General features: G+C 39.1%; 1 protein-coding gene across 1 annotated transcript in view; it reads left to right on the top strand.

Moving 5' to 3' along the window:
- The window catches only part of IQGAP2 (IQ motif containing GTPase activating protein 2), a 373896-nt gene that overhangs the window by 46577 nt on the left and 313387 nt on the right, over positions 1-13932 (top strand). Inside the window, exons 4-6 of the mRNA XM_053701383.1 lie at positions 5344-5431; positions 5808-5971; positions 8361-8448. Of these exons, the coding sequence (XP_053557358.1) occupies positions 5344-5431; positions 5808-5971; positions 8361-8448 (340 nt within the window). The remainder of the gene's footprint in view (positions 1-5343; positions 5432-5807; positions 5972-8360; positions 8449-13932) is intronic.

Raw genomic sequence — 13932 nt, 5'->3', positions numbered from 1 at the left:
ATTCCTTTCAAGGGGAAAACGCTGTTTGGCCCTGACTTGAAAGAGATTATCTCTGATATCACTGGGGGTAAGGGCCACGCCCTTCCTCAGGATAGGTCTTTCAAGGCCAAAAATAAACCTAATTTTCGTCCCTTTCGTAGAAACGGACCAGCCCCAAGTGCTACGTCCTCTAAGCAAGAGGGTAATACTTCTCAAGCCAAGCCAGCCTGGAGACCTATGCAAGGCTGGAACAAGGGAAAGCAGGCCAAGAAGCCTGCCACTGCTACCAAGACAGCATGAAATGTTGGCCCCCGATCCGGGACCGGATCTGGTGGGGGGCAGACTCTCTCTCTTCGCTCAGGCTTGGGCAAGAGATGTTCTGGATCCTTGGGCACTAGAAATAGTCTCCCAAGGTTATCTTCTGGAATTCAAGGGGCCTCCCCCAAGGGGGAGGTTCCACAGGTCTCAATTGTCTTCAGACCACATAAAGAGACAGGCATTCTTACATTGTGTAGAAGACCTGTTAAAAATGGGAGTGATTCATCCTGTTCCATTAGGAGAACAAGGGATGGGGTTCTACTCCAATCTGTTCGTAGTTCCCAAAAAAGAGGGAACGTTCAGACCAATCTTGGATCTCAAGATCCTAAACAAGTTTCTCAAGGTTCCATCGTTCAAAATGGAAACTATTCGAACAATTCTTCCTTCCATCCAGGAAGGTCAATTCATGACCACGGTGGATTTAAAGGATGCGTATCTACATATTCCTATCCACAAGGAACATCATCGGTTCCTAAGGTTCGCATTCCTGGACAAGCATTACCAGTTCGTGGCACTTCCTTTCGGATTAGCCACTGCTCCAAGGATTTTCACAAAGGTACTAGGGTCCCTTCTAGCGGTACTAAGACCAAGGGGCATTGCAGTAGTACCTTACTTGGACGACATTCTGATTCAAGCGTCGTCCCTTCCTCAAGCAAAGGCTCACACGGACATAGTCCTGGCCTTTCTCAGATCTCACGGATGGAAAGTGAACGTAGAAAAGAGTTCTCTATCTCCGTCAACAAGGGTTCCCTTCTTGGGAACAATAATAGACTCCTTAGAAATGAGGATTTTTCTGACAGAGGCCAGAAAAACAAAACTTCTAAACTCTTGTCAAACACTTCATTCCGTTCCTCTTCCTTCCATAGCGCAGTGCATGGAAGTAATAGGTTTGATGGTAGCGGCAATGGACATAGTTCCTTTTGCGCGCATTCATCTAAGACCATTACAACTGTGCATGCTCAGTCAGTGGAATGGGGACTATACAGACTTGTCTCCGACGATTCAAGTAAATCAGAGGACCAGAGACTCACTCCGTTGGTGGCTGTCCCTGGAAACCTGTCACAAGGGATGACCTTCCGCAGACCAGAGTGGGTCATTGTCACGACCGACGCCAGTCTGATGGGCTGGGGCGCGGTCTGGGGACCCCTGAAAGCTCAGGGTCTTTGGTCTCGGGAAGAATTTCTTCTACCGATAAATATTCTGGAACTGAGAGCGATATTCAATGCTCTCAAGGCTTGGCCTCAGCTAGCAAAGGCCAAGTTCATACGGTTTCAATCAGACAACATGACGACTGTTGCGTACATCAACCATCAGGGGGGAACAAGGAGTTCCCTGGCGATGGAAGAAGTGACCAAAATCATTCAATGGGCGGAGACTCACTCCTGCCACCTGTCTGCAATCCACATTCCAGGAGTGGAAAATTGGGAAGCGGATTTTCTGAGTCGTCAGACATTACATCCGGGGGAGTGGGAACTCCATCCGGAAATCTTTGCCCAAATTACTCAATTGTGGGGCATTCCGGACATGGATCTGATGGCCTCTCGTCAGAACTTCAAGGTTCCTTGCTACGGGTCCAGATCCAGGGATCCCAAGGCGACTCTAGTAGATGCACTAGTAGCACCTTGGACCTTCAAACTAGCTTATGTATTCCCGCCGTTTCCTCTCATCCCCAGGCTGGTAGCCAGGATCAATCAGGAGAGGGCGTCGGTGATCTTGATAGCTCCTGCGTGGCCACGCAGGACTTGGTATGCAGATCTGGTGAATATGTCATCGGCTCCACCATGGAAGCTACCTTTGAGACGAGACCTTCTTGTTCAAGGTCCGTTCGAACATCCGAATCTGGTCTCACTCCAGCTGACTGCTTGGAGATTGAACGCTTGATCTTATCAAAACGAGGGTTCTCAGATTCTGTTATTGATACTCTTGTTCAGGCCAGAAAGCCTGTAACTAGAAAAATTTACCACAAAATATGGAAAAAATATATCTGTTGGTGTGAATCTAAAGGATTCCCTTGGAACAAGGTAAAGATTCCTAAGATTCTATCCTTTCTTCAAGAAGGATTGGAGAAAGGATTATCGGCAAGTTCCTTGAAGGGACAGATTTCTGCCTTGTCTGTGTTACTTCACAAAAAGCTGGCAGCTGTGCCAGATGTTCAAGCCTTTGTTCAGGCTCTGGTTAGAATCAAGCCTGTTTACAAACCTTTGACTCCTCCTTGGAGTCTCAACTTAGTTCTTTCAGTTCTTCAGGGGGTTCCGTTTGAACCCTTGCATTCCGTTGATATTAAGTTATTATCTTGGAAAGTTTTGTTTTTGGTTGCAATTTCTTCTGCTAGAAGAGTTTCAGAATTATCTGCTCTGCAGTGTTCTCCTCCTTATCTGGTTTTCCATGCAGATAAGGTGGTTTTACGTACTAAACCTGGTTTTCTTCCGAAAGTTGTTTCTAACAAAAACATTAACCAGGAGATAGTCGTGCCTTCTTTGTGTCCGAATCCAGTTTCAAAGAAGGAACGTTTGTTGCACAATTTGGATGTTGTTCGCGCTCTAAAATTCTATTTAGATGCTACAAAGGATTTTAGACAAACATCTTCCTTGTTTGTTGTTTATTCTGGTAAAAGGAGAGGTCAAAAAGCAACTTCTACCTCTCTCTCTTTTTGGATTAAAAGCATCATCAGATTGGCTTATGAGACTGCCGGACGGCAGCCTCCTGAAAGAATCACAGCTCATTCCACTAGGGCTGTGGCTTCCACATGGGCCTTCAAGAACGAGGCTTCTGTTGATCAGATATGTAGGGCAGCGACTTGGTCTTCACTGCACACTTTTACCAAATTTTACAAGTTTGATACTTTTGCTTCTTCTGAGGCTATTTTTGGGAGAAAGGTTTTGCAAACCGTGGTGCCTTCCATTTAGGTGACCTGATTTGCTCCCTCCCTTCATCCGTGTCCTAAAGCTTTGGTATTGGTTCCCACAAGTAAGGATGACGCCGTGGACCGGACACACCTATGTTGGAGAAAACAGAATTTATGTTTACCTGATAAATTACTTTCTCCAACGGTGTGTCCGGTCCACGGCCCGCCCTGGTTTTTTAATCAGGTCTGATAATTTATTTTCTTTAACTGCAGTCACCACGGTATCATATGGTTTCTCCTATGCAAATATTCCTCCTTTACGTCGGTCGAATGACTGGGGTAGGCGGAGCCTAGGAGGGATCATGTGACCAGCTTTGCTGGGCTCTTTGCCATTTCCTGTTGGGGAAGAGAATATCCCCACAAGTAAGGATGACGCCGTGGACCGGACACACCGTTGGAGAAAGTAATTTATCAGGTAAACATAAATTCTGTTTTTTTTACAGGCAGTGGTAACTTCCGTTTAAGTACCTGCCTTGTCCCTCCCATCATCCGTGTACTTTAGCTTTGGTATGGGTATTCCATAAGTAATGGATGATCCGTGGACTGGATACACTTAACAAGAGAAAACATAATTTATGCTTACCTGATAAATTTATTTCTCTTGTAGTGTATCCAGTCCACGGCCCGCCCTGTCACTTTAAGGCAGGTAATTTTTTCATTTGAACTACAGTCACCACTGCACCCTATGGTTTTTCCTTTCTCTGTATGTTTTCGGTCGAATGACTGAATATGGCAGTTAGGGGAGGAGCTATATAGCAGCTTTGCTGTGGGTGGACTCTTGCAACTTCCTGTTGGGAAGGAGAATATATTCCATAAGTAATGGATGATCCGTGGACTGGATACACTACAAGAGAAATAAATTTATCAGGTAAGCATAAATTATGTTTTTTTACTTCTAGCCTGCTTTTTAAGGCAGACTTCCCTTTACGCCATAGCATCGCCGCATTACACAGCTTCTAAGCTTAGCTAGGGGTAGTACAGTGATTCAGACCAATCACAATGAGTTATTTTCTCTACATTTTGTATTTAGTGGAGGATTTTAAACTCACTTTTCACATCCCCATATTTTAAATTGCTGTTGTATTTCCCCCAGAAAACAACTTTACCAAGCAGTGATTCAACCTACTCCCAGCTGATGAGTGGCAATAACCACAAAACAGCTGTCCTGGGATTGGTCTGAATCACTGTACTACCCCTAGCTAATCTTAGAAGCTTTGTAATGCGGCGATGTTATGGCGTAAAGGGAAAGCCTGCCTTAAAAAGCAGGCTAGAAGTAAAAAAGTGAGTCGTGAACTTAATTTGCATATCTCACCCAGAATCCTTTGCTGCATTGGAAACAGTGTAATCAGAGAGTTTCTGTGGTAAAAGCAAGTCTTCTGACTTGTCTAGATTTGTAAATGGTTTACACAATGAGTTATTTTCTCTACATTTTGGATTTAGTGGAGGATTTTAAACTCACTTTTCGCCTCCCCATATTTTAAATTGCTGTTGTATTTCCCCCAGAAAACAACTTTACCAAGCAGTGATTCAACCTACTCCCAGCTGATGAGTGGCAATAACCACGAAACAGCTGTCCTGGGATTGGTCTGAATCACTGTACTACTCCTAGCTAAGCTTAGAAGCTGTGTAATGCAGCAATGCTATGGCGTAAAGGGAAGTCTGCCTTAAAAAGCAGGCTAGAAGAAAAAAAGTGAGTCATTGTGAACCTCATTTGCATATCTCACACAGAATTCTTTGCTGCATTGGAAACAGTGTAATCAGAGAGTTTCTGTGGTAAAAGCAAGTCTTCTGACTGGTCTAGATTTGTAAATGGTTTACAAAATGAGTTATTGATATATATATGTGAGCCAATAACATGATGCATATATGTGCAGCCACCAATAAGTATCTCCACAGCCTATCTAGGTATGCTTTTCAACAAAGGATGCCAAGAGAACGAAGACAATGTTATTCTAGAAGAAAATTTGAAAGTTGTTAAAAAATTCCATGCTCTCTCTGATTCATGGAAGAAAAAAAAATGGGTTTCAAGTCCCTTTAAGCCTGTATGTATGATTGTGTTTTGTGCATCTTCTTTGTCTTAGTTCTTTAACCTGATACTTTATTGCTGATATTTTACTGACTGATGATTATCACTATTGCAGAATAACTCTATTTCTGAAGAAGAAAGAGATGTGTATGAAGAACTGCTAACACAAGCAGAGATACAAGGCCATATCAATAAGGTTAACAGTAAGTGCGCAACATCACATGATCATCCATAGAACGAGTTCCATTTATTAAATATTTGGGTTGTTTGTGGAGAGAGTGTGTGTGACAGATGAGGCTAAACTAATATCCGTTATGCTGTTGCATGAATTTGTTATTGCCTTGTTACTGGACAGATTGCTTATGATTGCTTGCTTCAAGCTTAATATTCCTGCTAAATACTCTGTCTTGTAAACTGCTCCCTCCCCCCCCCTCTCTGAGCAATTCAGAGAATAAGTCTGATGTATCTAATTCCAAAACTGTGGTTTGTATAAGAATGGGGACATTTAAATTGATGAAAAAATAAGGAATTCTATGTAAGAAAGTGTTGTTATTTTTGTAAGAATTTCTTCCTTTTCAGCCAATATAGCTTTAGTCCAAGTAAATGAGGCCATTGACAGGAAGGATGAAGTGGCTTTGATTAAAGGTCTGACACTTCCTATTCTGAGCCTTTTTGATGTTCAGCCGCAAAATTCTCCCTGGTATCTGACACAGATGTGTAACACTAAAGACCAGAAAACCCAGGTAAAGTATTGTAGCTGTCACCCACTTCTTAGGTTTTTCTGTACACTTTTTGCTGATAGTTGTTTTCTTTTGTTTGTTTGTTTTTTGTTATTTAATTAAATTCCAACTTTAACCAAAGACTTTTTTTTTTGCAAACTTGTTTTTTTCCCCTTAAAGGGACAGTAAAAATTGTTATTGTTTAAACAGATAGATAATGCCTTTACTATCATTCCACAGCTTTGCATAACCAGCATTGATATATATTAATATACGTTATAACATTTAAACCTCTACATTTCTGCCTGTTTCTAAGCCACTATAGACAGCCTTTTATCACATGATTTTTAATTTGCTTTTCACAACAGGAGACTGTTAGTTCATGTGGGCCATTTAGATAACAATGTGTCCACACCCGAGGAGTTATTTAAGATTTAGCACAACACAGTACTAAATGCAAGTCAATAGATAATAAATAAAAAGTCATGTGATCAGGGGGCTGTCAGAAGATGCTTAGATACAAGATAATCACAGAGGTAGAAAGTATATTGATATAACTGTGTTGGTTTTGCAAAACTGGGGAATGGGTAATAAAGGTATTATCTATCTTTTAAAACAATAAAAATTATATTGTAGACTGGTCCTTTAAGAACACAGAGATCAACCCAATATCTGTGCTGCTGAAACACAGAACTGTATAATAAACAGGATCTTTTTAGATCAGGCTATAGCTAAAATTAAAGGTACCTTTTAATAAATAAAACAATCTGATTTGTTAGAACACTAGTGTCCCTTAAAGCTAGGTTTAATTATTTCTATAAGGCGCATCCAAAAGAAAATTCCATATGTGAGAAAAAAATGAAATCAATTAATAAAGGTTATTACAAAAGACCGAAGCATAGACTCATTATTGTGTGTCTAATGACATCAACATTTCCTTAAGAAAAAAAGTAGAAAAAAACAAATCTTACTAAAATAAATAAAAATTTCCACAGCCAAAATCCATAACATTTAGTTCAGTAATATTGTATTTAAGCGGTACAGAAATTGTTTTAATTTGATCTCTTATTTTATCTTATTTTATATTTGTGATGTTACACAGAAGTACTAACCATTAGTAAGTTAATTAGTTAATTTACTGCTTCTCTTTATTAAAGGGACATCTGGATATAAACAGAAAGTATTAAATAATATCTACTCTCCGGCATGGCCGCATTTTTCTTCATGATTGAATGAAAGATAATATGTATTTTCATTCATTTTAAAAGTTGTATGAAATAGAACCTTAGATAAAAAAAATCACCATGACCCTATTACACTATTAATATTAGTGTCTTAAGCCATACTTTTTTGGGCAGTTGTAATTTTTCATTGGCGCAAGCTACAACCCATACTTAAAGGATCTATTTGTCAGATACCTAGAAAATACATTAAGTATTTAAGTTACATAGTGCTCTACAGTTGACCATTTTGCCAATAGTTCTCTAAATCCAACTGTTGACCAATCAATGCAAATATCCTGCTAGTTCTGCATTTATTATACTGTTAGTGACCCATTTAGTATTAAACTTATTGACTTTTCAATGTATGGGTTGAAGAGATGTCATTTGCATGGCCCCTTAAAAGAATATAGATTTATACCTTTCTCAATTTCTTGTAGTTTTGTTAAAGAATGGACCTTGGTGCCAGAGAGTTTTTAATTTAATGTGTAACACCTGTGGTATTTCATATCCATTATTGCTATAAGGAGAATCATAATGTCACTATAATATACATTTACCAGAAGAAGAAGAAAACCAACCATTGCCAGAAATAAATATATAGATTGGTAAATTCTACTCATAAATAGCATATGTATATTTGTTTGATTATGTATTAAATAAATACTATGAGCATCACCTCCTAACCTATTTAAGAATAAAATCTATGAATGTCACTGTTTTCTATCAGTACTCAATATTACTAATATTACCAGAACATGAACACATGGCATTTAAATCTAATGATACCATAGAGATACAGAAGTAAATATTATGATTGGCTTAATACAGATTAATACAGAGGGACCCTGTCCAAAAAACTTTCATTCTAGATCTAGTGTTTATACAAATAATAGGATAACAGTATTTCGTCTGCAGGTTTGATTTAACCATATCGCGTTCACCAGAAACAAACTCTCTATGGCTCTAAACAGGGCCGATTCTCCAAAACAGGACATTATTCTGTCAACAATGAAACAAGACATTAAAATATTTATATATGTAAATATTGTACATTACTAATATGCATTGAACATAGGGTATGGCAAGTGATTAATGTGATACTGTAGTACAGTCAGAACTTCTAGTGTCTTCTTCTTTGTGTTTGATATATGAAATTAATGTGAAGATTTTTTTTCCTCCTGATCCCATAGAAAGCAGGTGCTCCCAGTGCTCTTGACAAAAGCGACATTCAGAAAGACGTTAGTGTTGCCAATAAAGAAGCTGAGTCTCACGTACTTAGTGAGTAACTTAATAACTTCCTGTTTTAGTCTGATTTCACCACATTCTTCAGACTGATCGAATACTGCATGCAAAAATTACAAAAAAAGAAATTCATTTGTAACTAATCAAACCAAATCAACGCTATAAATAAATGTTGTTTCTGTTACTGTCCTCAGTGTTGCAATTACTACAAATCACCACTCTGTGCAGTTTTGGAAGTATTTTGTATAAGGTAGTTAATGTTTCTTTCATTTCCAGCATATAGCAATGTTTTATGTAAAGTGCTCTACCACAGTAGCATGGCTCAGTCTTTACAATATAAACCCTTTTCACACCCGTAGTCTGGATAAGTCTGGGTCAATTCATTAAAAACATTTGAATATTACAGCAGTATTATCTAAGGCATTTAATTTGGGAGTGTTGTGTCTTAAAAGAGCTGTGTAAACCTAGGATCTCAAATCTCCCTCTATTTAAGGACCATTAGATAAAGTAGAATTGCATAATCAACCAATGTGTAATAAAAAGATAATGCAATCGCACTTACTCTTAATTTCAAATAAGCAGTAGATTTTTTTTCTAACACATTTAAAAATGTCTCCACCCCCTTGTATAATGTGACAGCCATCTTCAAATCACAAACATATACGTACATACACTGTGAACTCTTGCACATGCTCAGTAATAGCTTGTGCCTCAGAAAGTGTGCATATAAAAATACTGAATAATTTGATAATGGAAGTAAATTGGATTTTCTTTTTATATTGCATTCTTTATTTGAATCATGAAAGTTTAATTATAATTTTAGTGTCGCTTTAAGTTTTATAATTTCTGTTTTCTCTTACACCCCCCCCACCCCCCTCTGGGCATTCTCTGCCTTTCTTAAAAAGGTTTATTTTTTTCCAGCAGGTAGTACAACCAATCAAAAGCAGTTCCCACAAAGTGTGATGTAGGATAGCAGAGCGTGGTCATGTGCTTCTGGTTATACTGTGCACCCACCTTAAATATGTAAATAGCTTCTATCACTCGTTTTAGGTTCATTCTATGACTGTTGGCGGGCACACAGCATAAGCAATTATGCAGACTTTAATCTTACAGGAGCGGGTACAGCTTCTGTTTGTATTAACTGCTTGCTGCCTCAAAGAAAAAACATCATCTTTTAGAGAGGGGTAAGCAGTAACGGGGGTTCTTAATAGAGAGAGATTTGAGGTCCTGGACTGGGACAGAACATTGTTTATGCAGTGCTTTTTAATTCAGAATGAAAGGAAATTGGATGTTAGTGTAATAAATCATTAGAAGTTGACTGATATCTGCTAAACAATCAAGTACGGTTCATGGACAATAAATCCATTTGAATCCTGCAGATTATTACAAAAAATGTAGACCATTTTGGTAGTCAGGGGGCTAATTATATTTAGGGTTATAAACAGACTGTTACAATGTACTGATGGGCAGAAAGGTGTGAGATATTGTACTTGCTTGGCAATGCATGTCTTGGTCATTTATCAGTGTATTCCTTTCATGAATATGTTTTGTTATCCATGGATCATGGTGTTTTTGATTGTATAAGATTTCAGGTCTTGCGCGATTATTAAATATTTCTTTCAGACTCATTTCAGATATGTAATAAAATATATCTGTACTGGGAAGCATGAGTAAATTTAAGCTTTAAACCTGGATTATCTAAACCTTGTCTGTAGACCTTAAAAGGATAGAAAGGTCAACATTTTAAATAGAAATATGTTTGCATTATACTTCAATTAGAAACAAATGCTACTAGTAAAAGTTATCACTGTTTTTCCAGTGGCATACGCACGTATCCTGTGAGGACCTGTCAAGACTTTATTTGTGTCATACAAGCCACTGCTGACTTTCTGAGGCCTGGTCTTGAATACTGTGCACGGGCCCTCACAGCATATGTGCGTATGCCACTGAAAAACAGTAATAACTTTTACAGAAGCATTTTGCTAATGGAAGTATATTACAAAAATGCTTCTATTTAAAATGCATCTGTGCACATTTAAATTTTTCTTTTCCCCTTCTTGTTCCTGACCCCAACTCCTTGTTGTCCTTTCACCGCAGCTTTCCCATTTGTATACTCTGTCTGGATCCCATGTGTATACTCTGTGTATGTAGGTTTGTAGCACAGACTGCTCATTTAAAAAGGACATAGAAGTTAGTAGAATGTTGGGCTACTGCTTCAAGCACTTTGTAATGCGTAAAACAAAATACTGTTAGATACATACCAATTAGCACCCAGTGACGTTTATATAAAAGATTTTTTTTTTAATTAATACAACTTCAACATTGTGTTCATCTGCTGTTCAAATGACAAATATTACTTTATGGCCTCTTTATTTCAAACAGTTGGTCCCCCATTCCCTAATCTCTCTACAATACAGAAAGGTATTTCTTCTACAAGATATGACGAGTCCACGGATTTCATCCTTGCTTGTGGGATATTAACCTCCTGCTAACAGGAAGTGGCAAAGAGCACCACAGCAGAGCTGTATATATTGCTCCTCCCTTCCCTCCACCTCTAGTCATTCTCTTTGTCTGTGTTAGTAATAGGAAGAGGTAAAGTGAGGTGTTAGTTTAGATTCTTCAATCAAGAAGTTTTTTATTTTAAAATGGTGCCAGTGAATACTATTTTTCTCAGGGGGAATTTGTCAGTCTATTGTCTCCCAAGAGGAGTGGAGACATCTTATTTTCTGCCCTGATGTTGATGATCTTAGCGAACATTATCTAAGATCCATGATGGTTCCCACAACACAGCTGAAGGTAGTGTAAGAAGTTCTTCAGTGTGGAGAACGGTGTCTTGCTACAAGCAGCATTGAGGTATGTTCAGTCTTTTGTTTCTGGGGAGATTTGATGCATCAGAACAGGCTAACATTATTCCCTATATGGGGAAGGGTAAGCAGTATGCACTAATGAAAAGGAAATGGTGTACCTGAAATCCCTTTATTTTATTTTATTTGCCAAAAGTATGTAAAGACCTTTGTGGCTTATCTTGGGCTGGACGCTGGGAGATGCGGTTTTGCTTGAGGGCAGTTAACTTTTTTACTGGATGCAGGACGGCAGTGTTACGATTTTGTCTGCATTAGAGGGCACATGGCATATATTTTATATTTTTTATTCATTCATACATGTTATTTGTACTGCGACCCATGCGGGTCTTAGTCAGGATTAGAGTACGCCCACGGTGGGCGGGGCCTAATTTTGCGCGCTCAGTCGCGCAGTTTCCATCCGGATCGCATAGCAAGCAGAGGCTGTAGGCCTAAGTTGTCTACATTCCTATCGATAAGTCCTTTCACGCTATATCAGCTACAACAAGTACATTCCGGGTGCAGAGGCCATATTTAAATAATTAATAAAATCCTGTTCTAATTGATATTTATTGTATTTTTGCATATCTAGCAAGTGAATGCAATATTAAGGGAGTATTTTGGGCACTTTAAAATAGTTTTCTTCGGGTCAAAAAGTGTTTTTGCATTTTTCAGTAAAATAGTTGCGCTTTTAAAATTTAAAGGCGCAGTACAGTTTTTTTGGTATTCATTTTTTTTCGCATTTAATTTAATTCAGAGCTCAATATCTAGCAAGGTACGACTATTATCAGTATTGCTAGTCTGTTTAACATGTCTGACACTGAGGAGGAAACTCCTTGCTCTATGTGTTTAGATGCCACTGTGGAACCCCCTCTGACTTTTTGTCCCTCGTGTACTGAGAGGGCCTTACAATGTAAAGCACAAATTTTATGTAAGGAAAGTGTGTCTAAGGATGATTCTCAGTCTGAGGAGAATCAGGGTACCGCCAACTTCTCCCCAAGCGTCATAACCTTTAACGCCCACCCAAGCGACGCCTGGTTCTTCATTTACTCTGCAGGATATGGCTGCAGTTATGTCAACTACCCTTACAGAGGTATTATCTAAGTTGCCAGTGTTACAGGGTAAACGCAATAGGACAGAGGTCAATGTGAATGCTGAACCCTCTGATGCGTTGTTAGCTATTTCTGATGTACCCTCACAGGGATCTGAATTGGGGGTCAGGGAACTTCTTTCTGAGGGGGAACTTTCCGATTCTGGAAGTGCGTTACCTCAGACGGACTCGGACGTCATGTCCTTTAAATTTAAGCTTGAGCACCTCCGTATTTTACTTAGGGACGTTTTAGGGACTCTGGATGACTGTGACCCTATTGTGGTACCACCAGAGAAATTGTGTAAGATGGACAAATACTTAGAGGTACCTGCTTACACTGAAGTTTTTCCAGTTCCTAAGAGAATTTCGGAGATTATTAAGAGAGAATGGGACATACCGGGTATCCCGTTTTCTCCATCTCCTAATTTCAAGAAAATGTATCTTATATCTGACACCGTTCGGGACTCTTGGCAAACAGTCCCTAAGGTGGAAGGAGCTATATCTACCCTGGCTAAGCATACAACTATTCCTATTGAGGACAGCTGTGCTTTCAAAGACCCTATGGATAAGAAATTGGAGGGTCTTCTAAAGAAATTGTTTATTCATCAAGGTTTCCTCTTGCAACCAACAGCATGCATTGTACCAGTTACCACTGCGGCGACCTTCTGGTTTGAGGCCTTAGAAGAGTCCCTTAAAGGGACAGTATATACTCATTTTTATATAACTGCATGTAATAGACACTGCTATAAAGAATACGATGCACAGATACTGATATAAAAATCCAGTATAAAACTGTTTAAAAACTTACTTAGAAGTTCTTAGTTTAGCTCTATTGAAAAGGTAGCTGGAAAGCCCACTGCAAGTGGGAAATAAGACACTCCCCCCCTCCCCCTTCTTTTGCATATGAAAAGACCCTTTACACAAACAGGAGCAAGCTGGAGAAGGTAGCTGACGGTATTCACATACAACTTTTGGGCTTGGTTAGGAGTCTGAAAATCAGAGCAATGTTATTTAAAAATAAGCAAAACTAATATTTTCTGTATGCAAATAAACCAGACAAATTCATGGCCTATAAAATTAGGAATAGAACTAGAGACATGTCTATCCCCTCCCTCTATAACTCCCAGGGGGTCCTAACATCAAACCCCAAAGAAATAGTCGACTCATTTGCGGCCTACTATGGTTCTCTATATGACGGTCAGAAGGTAACCAAAACAGAAATGACTCAGAACTCCCTTGACGCCTTTCTTGAGGAGGCAACCTTACCCAAAATTAGCAAACAAGAACTAGACTCCTTAAATGCTGACATCACAGACAGGGAGGTCCTAGGAGTCCTCAAAGATTTAAAGCCAGGCAAGGCGGCAGGCCCTGACGGTTTCCCAGGGGACTATTATAAACAATTTAAACCAACTCTGACCAAATATATTGTCCAATTCTGCAACTCCATATTAAAAGGCCATATGATCCCATCTGAATTATTAGACGCTAAAATTATAGTACTCCCGAAACCAGGCAAAGATAAGACGTTGTGTCAGAACTATAGGCCGATATCCCTAATAAATCAGGACCTAAAAATTTTCACAAAAATTC

The sequence above is a fragment of the Bombina bombina genome, chromosome 2 (assembly GCF_027579735.1).
Source record: "Bombina bombina isolate aBomBom1 chromosome 2, aBomBom1.pri, whole genome shotgun sequence".
NCBI lineage: Eukaryota > Metazoa > Chordata > Amphibia > Anura > Bombinatoridae > Bombina > Bombina bombina.
The sequence above is the reverse complement of the archived record's forward strand: the minus strand, read 5'-3'. Positions and strand labels throughout refer to the sequence as shown.